Raw genomic sequence first — 25,312 nt, forward strand, 5'->3', positions numbered from 1 at the left:
TGACTTGAGAAGTGTTGCTTCCACTCATTTACTGGCAATGTCATATCCTCGATTTTGCCTGGCCCGTTCAAAATTGTATGATCCATATCGGCAGAGTTTAGGATTGCCGACCATAAAGCAGGATCTGATATATTGATTTGTGGTGTGCAGTTTTTCTCACCGTTGTTTCTGTGATTGTGCAAGGCTGATTCTTCTTTATCATTTCTCTTCTTTTCATGTGAGCCACATTCTTCTTTATCATCATTCTCTTTTACATTGCCAAGAAAACTGAATGATTATCCATCACTTTCCTCACATTTCCATTCCTTATCTTTAGGTAAATCTGCTAATTCCTTAGCAATAGAACTTCCATCATTTATGCTTCGCTCCTTAATTTCTTCTGCACTGAGACTATGGCTGTGTTGTTCTGTTTCAGATATTTTCCCATCAAATTTGCCCCTTGCTGCAAACTAGATTGCAATTGAGCATTTCACTTCCTATACTGAGCTTCTTTTATAGATTCATCACTTTCCTATAAGTAATTTCAGTGTCTGGTCCATCACCCGCTCCCAGTCCCTATCACTTTTTGTTACAGATTTCCTAGCTACCTCTTGGTCATAAAGCTTTTAACTACTTATATTTCCAATGCCACTGATGCTCAAAGGTGCAACAGTCAATGCCCCTAAGTTTTGTCAGTTATTTTCACAAATACCTCTCAATTCTACTAGGATAGGTACACATCTAGCTAAAGAAATGAGTGACCCTGTTCTTTCCAATATGCCTTTAAAGAAACAGCACATTAGAGAGAAATTTTGATTGTTTAATGGTTCAAAATTAATATTCTAATTCTAATATTCTAATACAGTAGTTTAAAAATAGGTTCCTAACATTCTCCATTGTATCTTCGTTTTAACTTTCAAAAGAGCTTTAAAAATTTTCTTTTGTTTTTTGTTTAAATTTTTTCTGTATATACATATCTAAATTTGGAGGGAGGGTTGGAGCAAGGTGGAAATACCAAAGAACTCCCCAGTCATCTTCATAGTACTGTTTTTCATAAAGATAAATGTGTTATATCTTATTGTTGCCGAACTGTTTCTTATTCTTTCATATAGCATAGGAGTTTTTTCCCCAGCACCAAGCAGGTGGACTTTTTCCTGTGTAATAAAAAACACACATAAATATTTCACATCTGCCCTACACACAAAATACTTACTCAGACATAAATGCTTATGAATTCAAGTTGTCACAATTACAAAAATGCAGGAGCTGGACACATCTGTATAAGTAACCAGTAAACTAAATTGGGGAAATATGATAAATCACCTGTTTCGTTCAAATGAATAAACAATTTTGTTGAGTGCTGAAAGGAAACAGGATTTAGATAGGGGAGAATGGCGTTGTCCAGTGCTCACCATAGTTAGATAATCATGCAACTGTCTTCTGTATGATGCTTCATTAAAATTCTTCCTTACTTGAGTAATCCCCATGGGGCCATGAGAGTCTTAATTTTTTGGAATTCATTCCATTCTTGCAATGTATCTAATATGACCATATGTAGAAACGAGATAAAATCAGCCAGAATCTCAAGAAAAAAAATATGCAGACAGCTGGATTTATATTTTTCTCTATAGGATTTGGGTGAATACTTGTTCAGCTACATATTGCATTAAACTGACACAACCAGAAACATGTATTTATGTATTCACAAACAGAATGTATCAGTTTGTTGTAAGAAGCAAACGCTTTTAGGTTTATTGGTCCAAATTCATTTATATTATAACTCTTTGGAGTTACTACACAAATTAAATTGGCCATTGCGTCTATTAGGAAAATAAGTAAGGTCTTTACTCAAAAGAGAATTCTAAATGCTTTTCCAGCTTTGTTTCCCCTTGTTAAACTCTGTTCTATTGGATGCTCTTTGTTTCAAATGTTTCCCATCCTGAAAATATCACAAAATATTTGCACGTGTTTAATACTAACCTGAGTTGTCTGAAGTACTTCTGTTCACATCTCCATAAGGAGACAACTGTAAATGGCAGAAACACTTAGTGGGGTTGAGTCTATCAGAATCATATTCTATTCATAATAACCAATCTTCATAGCTCTCCCATCAACATAATTACTCCACCTCAACAAGAGGTGGAAGCTATGTTGGTGGGAGTGCGTCTCCTGCCAAGATAACTCAATGTAGACACTGCTTTTAGTTGATGTAATTTATGTTACTCGGGGGTGGTTTTTTCACACCTCTGAGGACATAAGTTACATCAACTTAAGCAGTAGTGAAGACAAGCCATTGGTGTGATTATCAGTGTGTAACTTTCCGTGGAAAATGCATTGGCAATTTTAGATGCATTAAAAGGCAATTGTGCAGTCAATATTGGTATATCTATATGATGAAGTAAGTCAAGGAGGATGCCTCTTATCTGTTTTAGAGAAGCATGGATGCTTTATTGGATTGGGTTAGGATCATATACAAAGATCAGAAGGCAATATCCCAAAGGAGAACAAATACATACATAGGCATATATTTTTTAGACTTCACAGAGAGAAAAATATTTCAAATCTATAGATCTCATAAACTGATCATTTTGAGGATCTGAAAGAGGATTTGGAAAGTCAGACATAGTCATATATTGTTGGTAGTGGTTGTTATCCAGATATCGGTGAGGTTCCCATTCTTCAGTCTGTCCAAAATATCACTGTGAACTCAGGGGCTTTACTTGTATACAAAATGTCTCCTGGGTTTGTTATGTGAATCACTTTAAAGTTCACAAACTTATCCTGTTCTCCTGTAGGCTCTCCAATAGCATAATGATGGGAATAATCATAGAATCATAGGACTGGAAGGGATCTCGAGAGGTTATCTAGTCTAGTCCCCTGCCTCATGGCAGGACTAAGTATTATCTAGACCATCCCTGACAGGTGTTTGTCCAACCTGCTTTTAAAAATCTCCAATGATGGATATTCCACAACCTCCTAGGCAATTTATTCCAGTGCTTAACCACCCTGAGAGCTAGGAAGCTTTTCCTAATGTCCAACCTAAATCTCCCTTGCTATAATTTAAGCCCATTGCTTCTTGTCTTATCCTCAGAGGTTAAGGAGAACAATTTTTCTCCCTCCTTGTTCTAGCAACCTTTTATGTACTTGAAAACTGTTATCATGTCCCCTCTCAGTCTTCTCTTCTGCAGACTAAACAAACCCAATTTTTTCAATCTTACCTCATAGGTCATGTTTTCTAGACCTTAATCATTTCTGTCACTATTCTCTGGACTTTCTCCAATTTATCGACATCTCTCCTGAACTGTGACACCCAGAACTGGACACAATACTCCAGTTGAGGCCTAATCAGTGTGCAGTAGAACGGAAGAATTACTTCTCGTGTCTTGCTTACAATGCTCCTGCTAATACCTCTCAGAATGATGTTTGCTTTTTTTGCAATAGTATTACATTGTTAACTCATATTTAGCTTGTGATCCACTATGATCCCTAGATCCCTTTCTGCAGTACTCCTTCCTAGGCAGTCATTTCCCATTTTGTGTGTGTGAAACTGATTGTTCCTTCCTAAGTGCATTTGTCCTTATTGAATTTCATCCTATTTACTTCTGACCATTTCTCCAGTTTGTCCAGATCATTTTGAATTTTAGTCCTATCCTCGAAAGCACTTGCAATCCCTCCCAGCTTGGTATCATCTGCAAACGTTACAAGTGTACTCACTATGATTTATAAGAACTTAGATAAGACTAATCAGAGGCATGATATAAAAGGACACCTACTATATTTCAATGCTCTTATTCTGTTTTGAATTGAAAAGACAAGAGATTCCCAAATGTTTTCATGGTACTAATCACATCTTTATAGACAGAGGGCCAGATCCTCAAAGGTATTTTGTCACTAACTCCATTGATTTCAAATAGCACTTTAAAATCAGGATGTACAAAAATATATTTATACATTTTATTGGGTCAGACAGTTCCCTGATAGCAGGCAGGTCTCAGAAGGCAGAATGCCACCTCCATACTATTGTTACCATCCCACTAACCCAATGGAGGCCATCTCATTAGAAGCTAGATGTGTGAGTGGGGCATGGAGGTCAGGCCAGAGGGAAGAGAATCTGATGCTGGAGGGACAGCTCTGTCCACATGAACAGGGCTGCAGAGGTTAGAGAGCTTCCGTACAAATAACCCAGGCCTCAGCTTTTCCCCTGACATCTGTACATGTCTGCGGGTTTGAGGAAATCAGTCCTTACACTACTTATTCTGCACAGGGAGCAGTTTTTTTATCACTTTGCTGAGGGAACAATGCCAGTAAAATTCCATGGGGGGAACCTCATAACAATTTCGGTCCCCTGCACAGGTGATTCTCACATAGGGAACAACTTGGTCTACTACCATATGCTCATATTAAATCCAAAACAGTTCACAATAAGTGATAGTTGAATGATCAAAAAACTATTTAAAGTTCTGCTAGTGGTTTCCATCACAGAAATAATTACACTTTTGTTGAAACAGAAGAAAAGTATAAGATGGAAAAACTGGCATACTGTAGATTGTGAATTCCTATAGGGGTTTTAATTTTCACATACACTTAAACTCATGTAGTCTAATGAGCTTAACATTTTGGCCAGTTCCACAGTGTGGAAATTTCAACACTGTATGGTTTTGGCGGAAAAAAAGTGTTCTCACAAATATAAAAAATGAACAGATGTAGCTATTGGTACTTCCAACGCCCACTGACAAAAAACATCTGTGTTGAACTTCCTGAATTTTTAAGATCCTGAGAACACTCCCACACAGCACTGAAAAAAAGAAAAAAAAACATTTTAAAACAATTGGCTGGCAGATCACTTTTCAGTTCTATTACTGAATGTTCTAATACAAACAGGTGTTGGTTGTTGTGTTTTCCTTAAGAGCTTAACTAACCAAGCAACAAGTTTATAGTTATTAAAAACCAAACCTCTGGCTTAATTGCCTGACAGGTTATTAATATTTGATACGGCTAGTGAGAAGCTAAAATTCCTGATCTTGGGAATTCATTGGTCAAGCAATTAATAAAATAAGTGACAAAATGAAAAATAACTAAATAAATAAGGTTTTGGTGTAGATATTAGCAGATAGAAAAGGATAGAATTTCACCCTGCATCATACATTCCCTGAGTGTCTAGCCTTTAAAATTCTTTCAAAACCCATGTTGAATGAAAAGATTTTTTTCTACCTATTTTGGAAGCCTACTATATTGTGCTAAAAATGTCTGATACATTTATTATATTTCTATTTCAATATATTCATTCAAGTATATATAACTTTTTAGACCCTGTGAGCTAAATTCTTCCCTTTAATACATCTCCTCTACTGCCATTGAAACCATGAGAGTTGTAGATGCATCTCCACTTTTATATCACATCCATCACATTAATATTTGAGTACTTCCAAGGGCAGATTTGGCAAAATGTGTATTAACTTGTTTTCTAACTTAATTTGCTGTTGCATGTCAACTGAATTTTTTTGAGTAATTTAATCAAATATTAATGAATTATTCTAAAATGATACATGAGTGTTATAGAAACAGTCTTCAAAACTGGCAGTTAGCTCTTAGGGCATGTCTACTCTTCTAAAAAAATGGGCTTCTTAACTGTGGTAAGATAAACCATATTAGCTAACTCAAGTTAAAACAGCAATGAAGACATGGCAACTTCATTTATAACTCAGACTAGCAGATCATGTTAAAGCTCATAGGGCAGACAGGTTGATCTGGAACTGCTAATCTGAATTAAACCTGATCTCCTGGGTCTTCACTGCTGTTTTAACCCAAGATAGCTAACCTGAGATAAGAACGCTTTTTTTTTTTTTTTTGCAGTGTGGCTTACACTTAGTCTGAAGAAGCTTGCTATATCTATTTAAATGGCAGCAGTGATTCAAATTAAACATTAGGTTTTATTTATTTGATAAAGACTCAATATTTAGATTGAACATGAAGTCATAATATTTAGATAACCATAAAGGTAAGTTATATTTTAGGTGGGGTTAACCAATGAGTGGACTCCTTGCTGTATGACTAGACTCCCTGTTGCATTACTGTGCCAGATTACACAAATATAAACCAGACTAGCTACACTGATAGCATTTCTCCTTCCACTCTCTCACACAGCATGTGCCTAAACTGGAGGCTATGACAGGGGGCATTTATAGACCACTTATGCTGACCCTGCACTGGAGGATTTCCTGTAGTGTATGGGGGCTGTATCAGGGGACCAGAATCTGGTCTAGAAGTTTTACCAGGTGTATTAATCTGAAGCCAATAGAAACTGAGATAAACTGCTATCTGGAAATGCTATAATTTACATTACTCACTGTACTATAAACAAAAAAGAAAAACGTTTTAAGTGGTCGTGACCATTTCCATCTCATGTTTTTATGCTGAACCATTCCTAACGTCCAAGAGAACACTACTGTTTTGCATTACAACTAGTAATGTGTATGGCACTGATTGACAATGTGGTTTAATAATCTGATGCATGTTACATTCAGCACTTTTTCTTACAACAGAATTTTCATGCACGAGTTTTATGTCATCTGCTCATCCTTAATGGAATAATAATCTTATATATTGTGCTCCATACTCCTAAAGCTTGGTTATTTAAGGTCAAATCTCTGTCTTTTGAAGTCATTGGGAGTATTGCCATATACTTTAATAGGATCAACACACCAAGCATAGCTGGCAATATACCACAAGAACCTTATCTTAAATTTCTGGGGGACCTGTGAGTTCTGGGAGCCAAACCCCTTACTGGTTCTGTAAATAGGAACACTCCCTCCCATCCCTGTTGAAAACTTAGCATGGAAAACCTCATGGGGTTTTGCCTATTCTTGCCCTTTTCTGTGGGTTTTTTGCTATTTTTGTCCCAGTAAAATTGTTTAGAAAGAGGAGAACCCTACAAAAATACCTCAAAGCATTCCTCCAAATACTTTCATGTATTCTGTGTATGAAGAATTTTTAAACTGAATCCTTTAGTTCTTGACCTATAATTCCAATGTATATCTTCTTGTACCAGTGTTTGATCTTCTAGGGTGACACAACAACTTCCTAGAAGATCAAACAGTTTTGGAAAACATCTCATAAATTAGATTAAAGCTTGGGAACAGAGAGCAGTATGAAGTTTTTAGTTTACTGCCTACAGAAGGGGACTGCAGCTTTCTGAGTTTTGGTGGCAAGCATTCTTTAATAGAGGTTTTTATGAAGATTTAATGTTTATTTCTTCCTTATTCGGAGAAAACATTCTGCGAGCTGAATCACTGCTCTGGAATTCATGTTAATGTAATTTGGTTTCCACTGTCCCAGGAATAAATGTCCTATGTCTGGATGATACAGCTGAACGACCAGCAAATTATTACCATACCAATAGGCTAACCTGTGTTCATTTGGGTTATTTTTAAATTTAATTGAATTTATATTTTCTTTATTCTCTGGTGTGAAAAAACCAGCTTTTTTATTAGATGAGAGGGAAGTCTTTTTTTCAGGAGATAAGATGGGCTGTGAAATATTCAGACAAATAAACCTCTGTAAAACATCAAAGGGGAATTTAAGAATAGGGAGAACTGCCTCTGTCATATTCTTTTCGGCCTACTGCATCTCTTAGAACTGCACCAATGTTGTAGAATGAAATGCTGACTTGTTCAAGAAAAATGTAAAATATTTGCTCCATTTCCATTATCAGACATGCAAGTTAGATCATAGAACACTATCTTTCTCGAGGGCTGATGACCTACAGCACATGACGTCAGTAGCTGAATCCAGTTTAGCAACAGAATACAACTTAGAGCAGTGGAGAGTGGGAATACTAATTTTTGCAGGCATTTGATATGAAGTTTAAAACTAACTTGCTGCTGGAGAAATAAACAAGATTTTTGCTCACTTCTCTAGAAAGGTGTGTCTTTCCCTTGAAAAAGAAGTATGAAGCCTTAAAAGCAGAGCATTTGAGATATAATGGACAAAGACGATTGGTCTGATTAAGCCTGTGTGCCATGGTAAAGGCTTGGCCTCATCAGTTTTGGCAGTAAAAAAAATTTACATTTTAACGAAGTCTTTAGCCTGTATGGTTTGGAGTGAAATGAATAAAAGCCATGAAGTTCTATTTCACAGTTAGTACAGCATTGTTAACTATTTCACAGCTGGTCACTTTAGGAAAAACATCCTACTTCTCCTGCATTCTGGGATTTAGTATCAACACATTTTTGTCTCGCTCTAACTTCTTACCAAGACAGTCTCAGAGTTCAAAATTAGGTATGTGTGTTTCCTAAATGTGCACCTTTGTTGTTTATAAAAAGAAAAGGAGTACTTGTGGCACCTTAGAGACTAACAAATTTATTAGAGCATAAGCTTTCGTGAGCTACAGCTCACTTCATCGGATGCATTTGGTGGAAAAATGCATCCGATGAAGTGAGCTGTAGCTCACGAAAGCTTATGCTCTAATAAATTTGTTAGTCTCTAAGGTGCCACAAGTACTCCTTTTCTTTTTGCGAATACAGACTAACACGGCTGCTACTCTGAAACCTTTGTTGTTTATGTACATTGTCAAAAATGATAATAGTGAGTGCCATCTAGTGGCAATTATTGAATTCTCATGCTTGCATTAAAAGTCTACTGAAAATCAAAGCTTAGGGGTCTTTTAAAACTAATAGTTATTGCTGTACTGATTATAGAAGTAAAAGTTTATGATGATCTAAATAAAAGCAAAGTCAGTGGGATTTTGTGTGTGTGTGTGTGTGTGTGCGTGCGCGCCCAGGTATGTTTTCTCCTCAGTGGTTGACATTATTAACAGTTGAGTGTGATTCACCATGAGTACAATACTTAAATTTAACTTTCTAGTGGAGTTTTACTAAAGCTTATGAGATTGTTTGACCTTTGACTGCAAAAGTGGTGGTTGTTTTCAAATCATGCTAAAACTAAACTTCCGACAGTTGAGACATGAATAAAATAATTTTCCAATAAATGAGCTATTTATTATACCATTTATTCCAGAGCTATGAATTCCAGATGGGAACATTTTTGATTGCATATTCATTTTGTTGTTGTTTAATTCCATTGTAAAGTATAATTTCTTACAGAGAGAACTATTATACCTAGAGTAACTAGTGTAGAATTTTATGCATTTGTGATCCTAGGGCATAATAGTGTAATGCCCTCTTCTGGGTCACCATAAGTGCTGTGGTGACACAATCCCACTAAGTACCTGACAATGTGTCCAGCATAGCACACAATCAAAGGCAAGCACTACAGATGCTTTCTAAACCAGCCCTACTGCTTGGTGTGTTCCCAGTAACCACTGATGTGTGTGTAATAGAAAAACAAGTTTTTAGTAAAGCTGAGAGGAAAGAAAGAGTTCACACATATACCCCAGTGTGCAAGGATTGTGATACAAAAAATATATAAGTTATTTCCTAAGCTGAGAACCCCAAAGGGGAAAGATTGTTAGGCCTTAGGGCTCTTGTTCCTGGAATTGACTTTCCAGTGACTGGGCATTGCCTGTTCTCCTTGAGACCCTTTCATTACATCTTCCCCTCTAGCTAGCGGAGTCCATAGTTATCCAGCGCCACACTTAAGGGCTCCTCCTGAAAGGGCGACTATCAAATTGTCTGGTCCAGAAGATTATTTCTAACTCCCCTCTATGGTGGAGGCTACCCCAAAGCTGGAACAATCCTTAAACATATAGCCTGGTTTCTCCTGTTAATGCTATTTTTGGCAAAGCAAATGAACAACGGAGGTATGCATTTACAGAATACTTGTAATAGCTTATCAAGGACCTACATTTGTAAATATATGACCTTGCATCAATATAATTTTTCATTCTCTGACAGGCTGATCTTCCTAGCTTTGGCCCCTTCTGAACTGCTCTCTGATTTCAGAGATGTTCTACTTCTGATCTCCTCTGTTCCTTCCTTCCAGTGGCTTTCTACTAGCTAGGTTAGAACTGGTTTGCAGTGCAGCTTCTCCTTCATGCACCCATGGGGATGCTCTTTCCTGAATTAGCCTTCCTCACCAGCTCTGAACTGTTTCTTTTCTTAATGACCCTTTCTACTCCCATCCCTAGTGAATGGCTTCCTATCATGCTTGTTGCCTCCCCTCCCATAGTGGACCAGCTGTCAAACGACTACTAGCATTAAATATGTGAGTTCCCTACCATTTCCTTCTCCCAGCCATCCTCCTTACAGTTCTTATGAAAGATTATTTTTCCCTCTAAATTTCTAAGCCACACCTGACTGTCTTTCTTGGCAAGACTAAGGTCTGAGATAAGCACCAAGTAAATGGTGGGATGCCTTTACATATAGTCTGTGTCACAGGAAGTGAGATTTCTCTTCCACAAGTGACCCTTTAAAAAGTTCAGGGCATTAACCTGGTCTCTTCTCTCCCACTCTAGGATGATCTGTGACTATAAGGTAATTCTGTTGTGGGGGAGAATGACTCATCAGATTCACTACCCTGGCTTTATACTGGAAAGTGTTAAAGAATAGACTTACAACGAAGTATGATGGAGCATGTTGTCAAGTATGGTGAAGCTATGACAACTGTTCTAATTCTGTGTGATTACTGCTCATCATTGGTTAAGTGCCTCCTCCCCACGCACAAGCTGTCCTGATTATTTGTCTCCTCCACATATGACATCTTGTCTTTAGGGTTATAATCTCTTTTGGAGCAGAGATTGTCATTTACTATATATTTGGACAGCACCTAGCACAATGGGGCCTCAACTTGGTTGGCCTCTAGTCATGACCACAACATAAATGTTTAATAATAATCATAACTGTTCCTTTGTTTAACTTTTTAAATTTAGCAGTGGGGAAAGCAAGCTTTACAACATGAGCTATCTTCTTCTGGAGTGGTCCTAAAAGAATTGGAGGTTAAAAATGTCTAAAGCAAATGGATATGCAAAATAACTTTGGAAGTCTTTTCAGACTTTTCATAATTCTCTGGGGCTTAATTATGGAATGCCAAGTTATCACTAAATTAAATCACACCCCTGATAGCACTTTCTTTCATGTACCTCATTTACTGAACAGGCACCAATTTGCGTCAGACATTGCAAACATTTTCTGGGAAGAATTCCCCCAGGCTTCCTAGAATTTCTGACCTTTGCTCCTTACTGTAAATAGATTCTGCACATGCCTGTGTTGGACAATTTAATTGTGTGAGACCTCTTCCAGTTATTTTAAGTCATGGGAAGAACACAGCAGGAATTGCCTACTTAAGGAATGTATCCTGCCATTGATGACTGTTTAAATCATCTGAACAGGGATGGAATTTTTATGTAAGAATTGACAGAGAAGTAAACCCCATTGTTAATCTTCAAGGAATGCCATTTTCCTAAGGTTTTTTTGCCTTTGCATATCCCTTTCAAAAGTAGTTATTAGATGATGTGATGTACACTGTTTTGTTAGCCTCTTAGTGTGAACCCAGGAATCTACACATGATGAGGAGTAAGTATATGTAACCTATTTTCTGAAATAGAATCATTTCATCTCAGCAATATTTCAGATTGCTATTCTAGAGAGGGTGGTGGACAATAAAAAATGTGAATCACACCTGTAAGTCAACTTACCACTAGTGTCATTATTGAAATTGCATCCAAAAAACCTATATTAAAATAATGTTATGGTTGCAAAGCCAATATTATGGATGCAAAAGCATCCTATCTTGATTTGAAGGCATCAGGAGATGGATAATCCGCCATGTTCTATGGTAGTTTGCTCCAATGATTACTCACACTCACTGTTAAAAATCTATGCTAGTATTTAACAATAAGGGTGATTAACCACTGGAATAAACTACCAAGAGAAGTCGTGGATTCTCTATCTCTTGAAGTCTTCCAGTCAAGACCGGATGCCTTTCTGGAAGACATACGTTAGTCACATACAAATTACTGGGCTCAATACAGGACTAACTAGATGCAATTCTGTAGCCTGTATTATACAAGAGGTCAGACTAGATGATCTAATGGTCATTTCTGGCTATAAAATCTTGTAAATGTATAAGTCAAACACTCAAAACTAAGAAAATGCCAGAATAAAGGTTGCCCATGCAACCTTAATTCACCCCCCTTGTGGGTAAGCCTTATGACACAGTCTTTAATTACATGATTACATACTATTTTTCCTGTAGGACCTCCGTCTCATTCAGTGAATAATTTATCTTTACAGCACTCTGATGAATTTAGGTGGTATTATTCCCATTTCAAAGATGAGGAACTGAAGCACAGTGAAATTAAGGCCGAAATTGTCAGAAGTGTCCACTAATTTGGAGTGCCCAACCTGAGACACATAGGCCCTGACTTTTTAGAGTATCTAGCAGTTTTATGGCATACTGTATGTTTAAAGCACAACTCCAGTTGATTTCACTTGCTGTTGTGAGTGCTCAGCACCTCCTCAAATCAGAGCCCAGGTATCGTATGTTGGGAACCCAGAATATAAGAAAAACAATTAGTGGCCACCTATGCAAATTTTGGTTTAAGTGACTTACTGCTCACTTAGAAACACTGGCAGAAGCAGAACTAAAATCCAATTCTCTAGGATGGCATTTAACGTCCTTAACCAGGAGATCATCATTTCTCTTTCTGCAACCCCCTTCTTCATTTACTACACACTTTACAATTTCTGCAAAATAAGGGGTCCTACAGACAATAGTCTCTTCCATTACACAACACTGATTCATCCCCAGAGCACTGTGCATTCTGTGCACTGAAAGAGGCAGTTGTCCTGTGAAAAAGATAATATGTGATCATGTAGTTAAAGATTTTTCTTACCACATATGCACAAAAGGGCCAAATTAAGGTTGCATTGGCAACCTTAATTCTTACATTTCCTAATTTGAGTGCTTGACTTTGCAACCTTAACTTTCTTTTAACATAGATTTTTGAAATGTAGTTCCTAATATAATTCCCTCCCCCCCAAAAAAATGCTATTATTGATTTCTAACTTGGATCATCATCAGGGTTTGGACATTTAGATCTACTGCACCATTTGAGCTAACAGAGTAACTGAAAGCAATAGTAGACTGTATCCTCTATAGAGAGTAGGCAGTAGGGAAGTAATGAGACATACGCTTATGCAATGGGTTTTACAGCCTGTTTTCTGGCAGCAGGGGAATGTAAAGATTTAGGACTCTGGTTAAATTCCAGATTCAGAGGATAGTGTGCGCTAATGCTTTTAGAACTTTCTGCTCCTGTCCCCAAACCTGTCTCTGTCCTACTGTCCTCATCCCAGCTCCTGCCCCCTTGCCTTATGCTCCTACCCACTGCAACACTAGTTCCTTTCCCCCTCCTCCAGGCTTCTCACTACCTTCTGGTTCCTGCAATCACACCTCCACTCTGCTCTACCCCTATCCTGTCCAGCCCACATTCTTCATGCTTCGCATTACAGTGAGGCAGCTTCCTCCTTCTCCTCCATACTGCTGGGATGCCAGAATGGAGCCCTTGGAAGCACAAAGGATCCAGTTTTTCTGCTCTCGGTACTGGTGCTTTGCACCACAGTGGTCCCTGGCAGGCAAAAGGAGCAATTGCAGGGGAAGCACTGGTCAGCTCCTGGAGCTTTGAGCTGGAGCATGCTCAATGTGGATGGAATCTTCACAGAATTTTCTTACCAAATTCTAGCAAGCCTCTACTGAGCATGTACAAAATGAGATTTTTATTGAGAGGTTTATACCTTGGCCAAATTTGGGTGAATTTTCAGGGGACATCACTGTAGCCCTTGCTACAAAGCATGAAGGTGCTAGAGCAGTAGTGGGCAACCTGTGGCCCACGGGCCGCATGCAGCCCATCAGGGTAGTCTGATTTCAGGCCATGAGACATTTTGCTGACATTGACTGTCCACAGGCACGGCCTCCCACAGCTCCCAGTGGCCACAGTTCATCATTTCTGGCCAATGGGAGCTGTGAGAAGTGGCGCGGGCCACAGGGACGTGCTGGTCGCCGCTTCCTGCAGCTCCCGTTGGCTGGGAATGGTGAACCGCATCCACTGGGAGCTGTGGGGGGGGCCGGGCCTGCAGATAGTCAGTATCAGCAAAATGTCTTGCGACCTGCAATCAGATTACCGTGATGGGCCGCATGCGGCCCGTGGGCCACAAGTTGCTCACCACTGCTCTATCACCTTGGTGATTTGTAGAAAGGGCTGGCAAGTAGTAGTAATAAAGAGTGGTAGTACCACTCAGTGCTGGCAGCATTATATTGTAAGTTGGGCTTGGGGGACAGAATTAGTATGAAGAGGAGTAGTGAGATCACAAGCTAATTTTAATGAAAGCAAACTCCATGCAAGGAAAAAGCTGAAAGGCCAACAGAGTTTCTGAATGTCTGAAGTCTGAAGATTGTTTATGTTTCGAAGGAAGTTTAAAATAGATGACCAAAAGAAAAATGAGTTGCAGCATCTGAAAATGTTGTTCATAATTTGTCAGCTATTTAAAACATGACAGACTAGACCTTGCTTTGACTGAAACTTTCTAGTTAACAGGTGGCCACATCTTTGGTGAACAGCACAAGGGGTCCAATAAAGGAAGTGGAGAAAAGATGGGCGTAGTACAATGCAAGTTACATATTGGCAAAATAAAGATGCAGACATCAGTGCATTGTTACAATAAGGCTGTATTCTCCAGAGCTAACTCGTAATCTCATTAGACTATGTCAGTGACCCCTCAAGGTTTAATTATAATACTTTTGTTGTACATAATAATTTATGATGGTGAGCAACCCTGACATGAGATAGTGTATGGAAGGTCACGTCCTCTCCCCAGTGAACAAATCATCGAAAAGGTAGCAAGGAGAGGATGAGGTGGAGGCAGGGCCATAGCCCAGTGCCTGCCCCCTCCTTCCCCCGCATGCTTGTAGAGCAGGACTGGAGCACAGGGTTGGTGGCGATGAGCAAACTTTGTTATACTAATGGAAAGACAAAATTGTGCCTTCTGTGATGCTGCCACAGCGGTGGTGTGCCACCATACTACCCCATACACAGGGTTTTGTGCACATTTTGTGATCTGGTCCATTATGAGCATTTTGTTGGGAGTTGTAATCAGATGTTCAAAAGGCGTTCTATCTGCAAGCCTGGTGTTTGTTTGTTTACCCCCTTCCCGTGGCTGACTAAACTGTGGAAGTTACTTGGGTTAGCCAGGCTTTCATTTATTTCTGTCGCTACACCAAGTAGCATTTTCCGTACATAGAATCCATTATTTCTCTAACTGTGGCTTAATTAAAAGATCTATTTTACTAAAATTGCTCAAAATGTAATCTAAAATTTGAGCTAACTCAGGTGATGTGACTATACAGTTGGATTGTGGATTGCAAACTTTGTTTGCATGGTGCTCTGCTTTTTCTAGCATGTGATTTGCATCTACTTTAAGAGATTATTTGAGGCTCTGCCTTATGCCTTTTTATGGGGTTATTTCTTTGCAGTTATTTAAACATCAATATTTAATAAAGCATTATATTTTTTAAGCAGTGTGTAGCGAGGCGTAAACTGGGCCCCTCTGGTTTCTGCTCCTGCTTCCCTTGTAAATCAGTCAGGAATGCCTCAGGTTGATGCAGCTGAACCAACACTGGAAGAGATTTTTTTTTGAGGACGGAGAAGCCTTTGATCAACTCTTCAATCTATGTGATTACCATTCCTTAGCTGAGTACCTATTCCTATATGAATCCCATCTAATCATCTTCAGGCATCATAATTAAGGGGAATTACCATCCCAAAGAAACAGAAATTCCTGCTGTTAAGTATCTGGCTCAATTTGGGAGAAACATCCCAATTAAGTGGATTTCACAATTAAGTACATCTCAATTACTTGCAGTGCACTGTAATTGGATCTGCTTCAGGCCTTGCTCAACAGAAACCAGCTCTGTTTATTATGCAGATAACATTCTTTTCATAGCATAACGGTGAATATTCTAGGATGAGTGCTGTTTTATTTTAAAGCATTTGCTTTGTCATACACAATACAGTCCCCTGTTGTATATTTCTATGTGTGTTGCTGTCACATGATGTTCACCAAAGAACCCAGCCTACCAGAATAAGAAGAGCTGAATGTTTTTTTTCATCTGTTTAAGAGGATGGGAAGATTCCATTATAATAGAGATGAACTGGTGATCCCTGTGTATTACAATCATTCCTGAAGAAATGCTTTTATTGTTTTTCTCAGGGTCAACCAGGACTACTTGGACCTCAGGGATTCCCTGGACCACCAGGATTAATGGGTATCCCAGGTTTAGAAGGTCACAAAGGTCACAAAGGTGAAAGAGGGCAACCTGGAGTAACTGGACCAAAAGGAGAAGTGGTAATTTCAAAGCTTCACATATTTCATCTAACATCTAAAGAAGAAAATAGTGGGATAATTCTTGCTTTAATTGTGTTGTCTCATTTTAGGGGCTAAGAGGAGTAACTGGTTTCCCTGGTGCAGATGGTGTTCCTGTAAGTAGTCATTCACTTCATACAATTAGATATCAAGGATTACTGAGAGTTGTTTACCATTCACTGTAAACATTTTAGTCTGGACTGAAACTACCCTACTGAATTAAAACCTATATGTCTAATTCTGTCCTCGGTTACATGCAGGCAACCCAACTGAAGTCAGTGAGACTTGTTCAAATGAATGCAGTTGCAGACATGTAACTGAGAAGAAAACTCTGCCTTGTCTATCATCATCACAGATACTTAGGATTCAGTTGCTGCCCATCATAGAGAAACCCACAAAAAGGGCTGAAAAGGAGAACATCTGTAGAGTGTCTATAGGGGTTGCTGAGCTAAGCATGCTCTTCTGCACAATAGAGGTGTGATCCATGTACTTAGTCTCCCCTCATCATGCAGTGGAGGGGGACAGAATCAGGTCCTTCATTGTTTCATGCTTGTAAAGTGCTTTGAAAATGTCAGTGGTTATAAGGGTGCTGAGTGGTTATTAATTTTATTTGTTATATGTTGTGAGTGACATGATCTTAAAAGTTTTCATAGGTATTTCAGTACTGTAGAACTTGGAATAAATTGTCACAGTCTATGTAACAAACCCATTGAAAAGTCCTAAAATGAAAACCATAGTCCATTCATGGGAAAGAGTTCAAAGTGCAGCTTACCCTACTTTATATCTTGTGGCATAAAATAATAAGCAAAGAAATCTGAGTCACAGGAATCCCTGGACAGATTTCCCAGGACTTCCTTTGCAGTGCTCTCTGACATCAGGGACTTTCTCTACCACCCACGCATGCACATCCACATCCACTCTCCTCTAACCCTCTTTGCTTCCAGCAATGTTCCAAATCTAGTTTTAGAGGATTCTCTCTCTCACTCACACACTTTCTTCCTCTTCTCTCTGAAAACCAAAGATGAAAGGCTCCTTCCCCTCCACAATGGAAGTACTGCAGCCAAGGGTCTTTATCAGTCCATGCATACAACTTTCACTGACTTCAGTGGGGTTTGCATACACACAGCTGATGTCCCTGCAAGAGGATGGTGGTGTTCTGGCTACAAGAAAATGGGGCTGTATTGGGACACTTGCCTGCAGTGAGTCTTAGATAGCTCCACCTCTTTCCTCCAACCTGCACTCTCAATGTATCCTGCCTTCCCCTGCTGTTGTTTCCCAACCAGCTGCCTCAGGCCAGGAACCAATGGTGACTATCTGGAAGTAAATAGGAACTGATTTGAACCCGAGAGTGGCTCAGTGCAGAGATATGAGGCTGATGGCCAAGAAGAGGGAGGTGAGGATCATGAGGCTGATGAATAGTAGGAGAATACTGTTGCTTAGTGGGGGCAGGCAAGCAATAAGGAGTTTTCTTTCTGCTCAGATGAGAGAACAGGAATGGAAAGGAAAGCACAGCTCCAGCTGGTGGAGAAGGGAGAAGAAAGATGGGGTTCTGAGCATACTTGGCTCCTATCTTTCTGCTTGCAGTCTTTCGTAGAGAGCTGCTCAAAGCAAGTACATGATTGCTCTGATTCTCTTTGACATTGATAAAAATCAGGAGTAAGTAACGGCAGTGAAATTAATGGAATCACAGTGGAGTACATCCAGTTTAAGGGAGAGCTGAATCACGACCCGCTTTTCTCTCCCTTCCAATACCCCAAGAGGCTGATAGTGGTACTTCCACAATGCCACATACCCCTTTGGCTTGAACTGCTTATTTTTCTCTCTCCATGAGTATGTCACAGCTGCATCATGACACCCAGCCCTGTTCCAAAATCATTGCTATGTTTTTTTCCCCCTAGAAGGGAAGCTGTTCAAAGCCAGCAAGAAACCCTTCTTCCCAGTCTTTTACGCCGAGATACTGATTTCTGCAATAATCACAGCCCTGATACTCCCTGTATAAGAGCCCTTAGTTGGTTTAGCTCTCTGTTTAACAGAAAGTGCATTGAGCATAGCTTTCTTATCCTTTCCTTTGCCTTTGACTTTTTTCATGCTGTCTGGGGCATCTGGTTCAAGCTGCAGCTATATAAAAAAAGCACTGTCTGTGTTTCTTTCTTTGAAAATTGTAGTTTCCCATGGATCTAAGCCTTGGGCTGATTATGAGAATGTTTAAAAACTATATAAGCACTGGAAAATGAAAATTAGGAACAGATGGATAGATAAACACATTTTTTATTCTCCACAGGGTCATCCTGGTCAGCCAGGATCAAGGGGGAAACCAGGTCATGATGGCTGCAATGGGACAAGAGGTGATGCTGGTGAACAAGGAAGTCAGGGGCCCAGTGGTCAACCTGGTTTCTTTGTAAGTAGCTGAAGGAATGAACTTAAATTGATTATTTTGATTAATTTAACTCTAGTATTTTCAGGACTGAAATGGAAAAATCTTTAAGCGGGACTCTCTATCCACTCTGTTTATCTCGCGTTTTAACTATTTTTTCTAATGAGTTTTAGTAGTGCTTTTGGTTTTTGACCCTCTGTTTATCCACAGAACACTCCACTTACAGGGGATGATCTAACACAACACCCATATGGATTTGCCACAGAAGTTAGTCATGAAAAACTATGAAATTCACAAAGGTCTGGAGGGTCTACTCAAAACCCTCTCCATCATATAAGTTCCCACAGTGAGGTGGTTTGAGGGAACCACAAGGTGGCTTCTATACTCTATCCATCAAAGAGTAGCACTCATAACAATAAATCAAAATTCTGAGGAAAATTTTTCACAATTTTTTTTCACAAAAACAGTTCATTATTTGGATCTAGTGGCTTTACCAACCCACATAAGCAGCATGGCGGGACCATAGTCATTATTCCAGCCAATAGACTGGATTATGCTGAGGTCCCACAACCTAATTCTTAATTAAGGGCAGATTTCTTTGCCTGCTTCCTGCACAATTCACGCATATGATCCTGATGATTTCATCTTTGTACATGTAACATGAATTTCCACCATTAGGCATAGTCACTGTTCACACACTGTAGTGTGTATATACATATGAAATTGCCGTTGGATATATTTCACAACTTCATATATGCAGTGGTAAGCTGGAGCCGGTTCGCACCGGTTCGCATGAACCGGTTGTTAAATTTTGAAGCCGTTTTAGAACCGGTTGTTAACCCGCTTCCCTGCAGGGGGCGCTGAGGCTTTGATGGGCTCCGGCCAGGAAGTGATGTAATTCCTCCTCCAGCCGCCAGGGGCGCTGCCCTGCGGGAGGCATGTGGGCTTCCACCTGGCCCTGAGCACGAGCCCTGGTGCTGCTGCTGCTCCCCTGGCCCTGGGGCTCCCGCTGATGCCTGGTGGGTCCCGGCTGCTCTGCTGGGCCTGGGCTGCGTCCTGCTGCTCTCCCCGTGGGCACCCACCATCCTGCCCGCAGACAGCCCCACACCCCCTGCCCGTACCCACCATCCTGCCCGCAGCCACCCCATCTCCAGCCACCCCCTGCGCTGCCTGCAGCCAGACCCTATCTTCAGCCACCCCCTGCCCGCAGCCAGCCCCACACCCCCTACCCGCAGCCAGCCCCTGTCTCCAGCCACCCTCTGCCCTACCCGCAGCCAGCCCCTGCCCGCAGCCAGCCCCTGTCTCCAGCCACCCACTGCCCTGCCTCCAGCCACCCCTTGCCCGCAGCCACCCCTGCCTGCAGCCAGCCCCTGTCTCCAGCCACCCCCTGCCCGCAGCCAGCCCCTGTCTCCAGCCACCCCCTGCCCGCAGCCAGCCCCTGTCTCCAGCCACCCCCTGCCCTGCCCACAGCCACCCCCTGCCCGCAGCCAGACCCTGTCTCCAGCCACCCCCTGCCCTGCCCACAGCCAGACCCTGCCTCCAGCCACCCCCTGCCCTGCCCACAGCCAGACCCTGCCTCCAGCCACCCCTGCCCGCAGCCAGCCCCTGACTCCAGCCACCCCCTGCCCTGCCCACAGCCAGCCCCTGCCCGCAGCCAGCCCCTGTCTCCAGCCACTCCCTGCCCACAGCCACCCCCTGCCCTGCCCGCAGCCAGACCCTGTCTCCAGCCACCCCCTGCCCTGCCTCCAGCCACCCCTTGCCCGCAGCCACCCCTGCCCGCAGCCAGCCCCTTTCTCCAGCCACCCCCTGCCCTGCCTCCAGCCACCCCTTGCCCGCAGCCAGCCCCTGTCTCTAGCCACCCCCTGCCCTGCCCACAGCCAGCCCCTGTCTCCAGCCACCCCCTACCCGCAGCCAGCCCCTGTCTCCAGCCACCCCCTGCCCTGCCTCCAGCCACCCCTTGCCCGCAGCCAGCCTCTGTCTCCAGCCACCCCCTGTCTCCAGCCACCCCCTGCCCACAGCCAGCCCCTGTCTCCAGCCACCCCCTACCCGCAGCCAGCCCCTCTCTCCAGCCACCCCCTGTCTCCAGCCACCCCCTGCCCACAGCCAGCCCCTGTCTCCAGCCACCCCCTACCCGCAGCCAGCCCCTGTCTCCAGCCACCCCCTGCCCTGCCTCCAGCCACCCCTTGCCCGCAGCCAGCCTCTGTCTCCAGCCAGCCCCTGTCTCCAGCCACCCCCTGCCCACAGCCAGCCTCTGTCTCCAGCCACCCCCTGTCTCCAGCCACCCCCTGCCCTGCCTCCAGCCACCCCTAGCCCGCAGCCACCCCTGCCCACAGCCAGCCCCTGACTCCAGCCACCCCCTGCCCTGCCCGCAGCCAGCCCCTGTCTCCAGCCATCCCCTGTCCTGCCCGCAGCCAGCCCCTGCCCGCAGCCAGACCCTGTCTCCAGCCACCCCCTGTCTCCAGCCACCCCCTGCCTGCAGCCAGCCCCTGCCCGCAGCCAGCCCCTGTCTCCAGCCACCCCCTGCCCGTAGCCACCCCCTGCCCTGCCCGCAGCCACACCCTGTCTCCAGCCACCCCCTGCCCACAGCCAGCCCGTCTCCAGCCACTCCCTGCCCTGCCTCCAGCCACCCCTTGCCCACAGCCACCCCTGCCCTCAGCCAGCCCCTGTCTCCAGCCACCCCCTGCCCTGCCCGCAGCCAGCCCCTGCCCGCAGCCAGCCCCTGTCTCCAGCCACCCCCTGCCCGTAGCCACCCCCTGCCCTGCCCGCAGCCAGACCCTGTCTCCAGCCACCCCCTGCCCACAGCCAGCCCCTGTCTCCAGCCACCCCCTGCCCTGCCTCCAGCCACCCCTTGCCCGCAGCCACCCCTGCCCGCAGCCAGCCCCTGTCTCCAGCCACCCCTTGCCCTGCCCGCAGCCAGCCCCTGCCCGCAGCCACCCCCTGCCCTGCCCGCAGCCAGCCCCTGTCTCCAGCCACCCCCTGCCCGCAGCCACCCCCTGCCCTGCCCGCAGCCAGCCCCTGTCTCCAGCCACCCCCTGCCCTGCCCGCAGCCAGACCCTGTCTCCAGCCACCCCCTGTCTCCAGCCACCCCCTGCCTGCAGCCAGCCCCTGCCCGCAGCCAGCCCCTGTCTCCAGCCACCCCCTGCCCTGCCTCCAGCCACCCCCCGCCCGCAGCCAGCCCCGTCTCCAGCCACCCCCTGCCCCGCAGCCACCCCTGCTCTGCCCGCAGCCAGCCCCTGTCTCCAGCCACCCCCTGCCCTGCCCGCAGCCAGCCCCTGCCCGCAGCCAGACCCTGTCTCCAGCCACCCCCTGTCTCCAGCCACTCCCTGCCCTGCCCGCAGCCAGCCCCTGCCTGCAGCAAGCCCCTGTCTCCAGCCACCCTCTGCCTGCAGCCAGCCCCTGCCCTCAGCCAGCCCCTGTCTCCAGCCTCCCCCTGCCCTGCCTCCAGCCACCCCCTGCCCGCAGCCAGCCCCTGCCACACACACCCGCTGCCCTGTCTCTAGCCAGCCCTGCACCCCATGCCTGCAGCTAGCCCCTGCCCTGTATCCAGCCAACCCCTGCCGCACGCACCCCCTGCCCTGCCCGCAGCCAGCCCTGTCTCCATCTACTCCCGCACCCTCTGCCCTGCCCGCACCAGCCCCTGCTGCACCCCCTGTCCTGCCTGCAGCCAGTCCCTGTCTCCAGCCAGCCCCTGCCCCGTCTTCAGCCAGCCCCACATCCCCTGCCCTGCCCGCAGCCAGCCCCGCAACCCCTTGCCTCCAGCCAACCCCACACCCTCCTGTCTCCAGCCAGCCCCGCATTCCCTGCCCTGCCACAGCCAGCCCTGCACCCCCTGCCTCCAGCTAGCCCTGCCCCACTCCCCTGTCTGCAGCTGGCCCCACATCCACTGGTGCCCTGCAATTCCCAGGGCAGTAACCCTGCACACCTGCTTCAATGAGGGGGGCAGGGAACAGCTGGGACCCACACATGTGCACACCCTAGGGTGACCAGACAGCAAGTGTGAAAAATCAGGACAGGAGGTGGGGGTAGTAGGAGCCTATATAAGAAAAAGACCCCAAAACCAGGACTGTCCATATAAAATCGGCACATCTGGTCACCCTAGCACACCCCCAGGGAGTGGCAGGGACCAACACATGTGAAACAGAGCTCATTTCTAGTTCAGGCCCATCTTTTTAAAAAAGAACTTTAGGCAGGGTTAACATACATCCGTATTTTCCTGGACAGGTCAGGCTTTTTGGTTCTTAAATCACCGTCCGGGAAAATACAGATGTATGGTAACCCTGTTGGTACAAAAAATACATACTGGGGCACATCTCTTAAATCAGAACTTTTTATAGGGAACCGGTTGTTAAGATTTTGGCAGCTCATCACTGCAAATATATAAATAGTCATAGATGTGAAAAGCCTTTTTCTTTTTGTCTTATCAATTTAGGGAATCCAAGGACCAAAAGGTCAGAAGGGGGAACCTTTTGTAATGACTCCTGAACTAGCAAGCAAATTCAAGGTATGTATCTATCACTTGTGAATTGATGCGCTCTCATGTGCAGCATCTCTTGAATTTGGTAGAGGGGTGGGTTTTTTTTCCATCTTTAAGCCAAGTTTCTGATTTTTCTACATGCATTTTGCAACAGGGCTGTTACTTTTCACTCTCCTGAGTATTATGAACCCTAGCTGACTTCCAGGAAAGTGGGGCCTTTCCAATTTCTTCATAACGAAGAACCTCCAGCTACATGTTGACTGTGGGTGTGCTGGAAATTATTTTTGATAATACGTTAATAGGTATCTTGTATTTTTCAATCAGAGAGTATTCTTTTCCTTCTAGAATAATTCTGAAATCTAATAATAGTGCTAATAATTAATTATTTGTATTAGTTCATTTTGAGTATCTGATACCAACAGTTAGATAATGACAGCCATACACCTGTTAGGTTTACCTTGCTCCATAAATTGTCCCACTAACTTCAGTGGAGATATTTGTGTAGTAAGGAACTGTTCAAAATGAGGAAGGGTATGTGAACTGTTGTCCCAGAAGGTTTTTGGATCAAACTTCAAAATATATTTCAACATGTTCTACAGTCAAAAATGTGGTTTCTAAAGTAGTATGCACCAAATGTTTTCTGTGTTTTAAAAATGGAAATGTTCAAAGAAACAATCATTTGGTACTGTAATTCTAAATGCAATGTATTGAGAGAATCCTCATTTAACTAGTTTCTTTCAATTCAGGATACATACATATCCTTGTTAGACATCATCTAAATTTATAAACTGGGATTTCCAAATGATGTTAGGCATTCAATTCCCATTTCATTTCAATGAAATTTGGGTGCCTAACTCCCTTAGCCACCTTTTGAAAATCCCAGCCATAATATATATAACTGTACCGTACATAGAAAGTTTACAATTAACATGTAATAAAATTGAACTGATTTTCTATATCAATATTTATATTGAATTTATCTTTATTTAAAGTTTTTGTGTCATGTTTTTATGCTACGGTCTGATTATTTAAAATAATTGATATGACTGAAGGAATGGCTTTTTAAAAATCCCTGAGCTAGAAGATATATTGTTTAGTGTCGTATACAGTACTTACTGTGTCTTTAACTATTTTTGTCTTCTTTAGGGAGAGCCTGGTGAGCCAGGATTGTTGGGCTTTCCAGTAAGTTGCTGTTCACCAAATGTGATGATTTATCAATATGTTAATAATAGCAGCTACCAAAACAACATCCATTATTGGTTTGTATAATTTTTAAGTCATTTTTGGTATTTCTAGGGACCTCAAGGTACTCTCGGTATTGTGGGTTTAATTGGTCCAACAGGAAATCCAGGAAGACCAGTAAGTATTTTTAAAATATGTACTCTGTGAAATTAACCTGACAGAAGTATCATGCTAGCACGACCTAATTTTTTGTACACTAGGAGCTAGTAGTTGTACAGTAGCTAACAGGTTTAAGTATAAAAGAAAAGGAGTACTTGTGGCACCTTAGAGACTAACAAATTTATTTGAGCATAAGCTTTCATGAGCTACAGCTCACTTTATCGGATGCATTCCGATTTAAGTTTTAGATTTAAGTATGACAACTAGATGTTCTTAAAACCAAAGAGGGCATTACATTTTGAAAGTGAAAGGCATGTGACACTAATTTTCCAGGATCAGCATTGCAAAAAAAAAATCAAGAACTTTCAGCATGCATCGCCTATATTATTGCAAATTATATTGTCTCGTGAAAACCACATGTTCCTACTGAGCTACAGAAGTAACTCCACTGGCTCAAAGTAATTAGCAGCCTCGTATCCCATTAGGGCCAGGAGGATGATCAAATGCGCTAAGCTAGCATGTTTCAATGTCATACGGTACAATAAAGGTAGTTAATATATTAAGTATTGTTGACTGTCTGAATGCTAAATGAATACAGTACATTCTGAATGTATCCTTATGTTTCACGTGTAAAGTGTTTGATGTTCTCAAAACAGTATTAATAGAAAAGGCACTAATAAGAGGTAATTTACTCTCTGCAATTGTATTTGTACAGGGACCACCCGGGCCACCGGGACCCCCAGGACCACCAGTAAGTGTTTCTCTGAAGAGCTGTCCTCACATATTTCATTTTGGTTTCATAGGATCTGATCCAAGTCAATGGACAGATAT

General features: G+C 43.1%; 1 protein-coding gene across 2 annotated transcripts in view; it reads left to right on the forward strand.

Annotated features, from left to right (window-relative positions):
* COL4A2 (collagen type IV alpha 2 chain) overlaps nucleotides 1–25,312 on the forward strand; it is a 226,292-nt gene that overhangs the window by 119,556 nt on the left and 81,424 nt on the right. For both annotated transcript variants that reach the window (XM_038392087.2, XM_038392098.2), the window contains exons 5-11: nucleotides 16,140–16,274; nucleotides 16,364–16,408; nucleotides 18,574–18,690; nucleotides 23,096–23,167; nucleotides 24,287–24,322; nucleotides 24,437–24,499; nucleotides 25,197–25,232. In XM_038392087.2, coding sequence (XP_038248015.1) covers nucleotides 16,140–16,274; nucleotides 16,364–16,408; nucleotides 18,574–18,690; nucleotides 23,096–23,167; nucleotides 24,287–24,322; nucleotides 24,437–24,499; nucleotides 25,197–25,232 — 504 coding nt within the window. The remainder of the gene's footprint in view (nucleotides 1–16,139; nucleotides 16,275–16,363; nucleotides 16,409–18,573; nucleotides 18,691–23,095; nucleotides 23,168–24,286; nucleotides 24,323–24,436; nucleotides 24,500–25,196; nucleotides 25,233–25,312) is intronic.

Source organism: Dermochelys coriacea, chromosome 1 (assembly GCF_009764565.3).
Source record: "Dermochelys coriacea isolate rDerCor1 chromosome 1, rDerCor1.pri.v4, whole genome shotgun sequence".
Classification (NCBI taxonomy): domain Eukaryota; kingdom Metazoa; phylum Chordata; order Testudines; family Dermochelyidae; genus Dermochelys; species Dermochelys coriacea.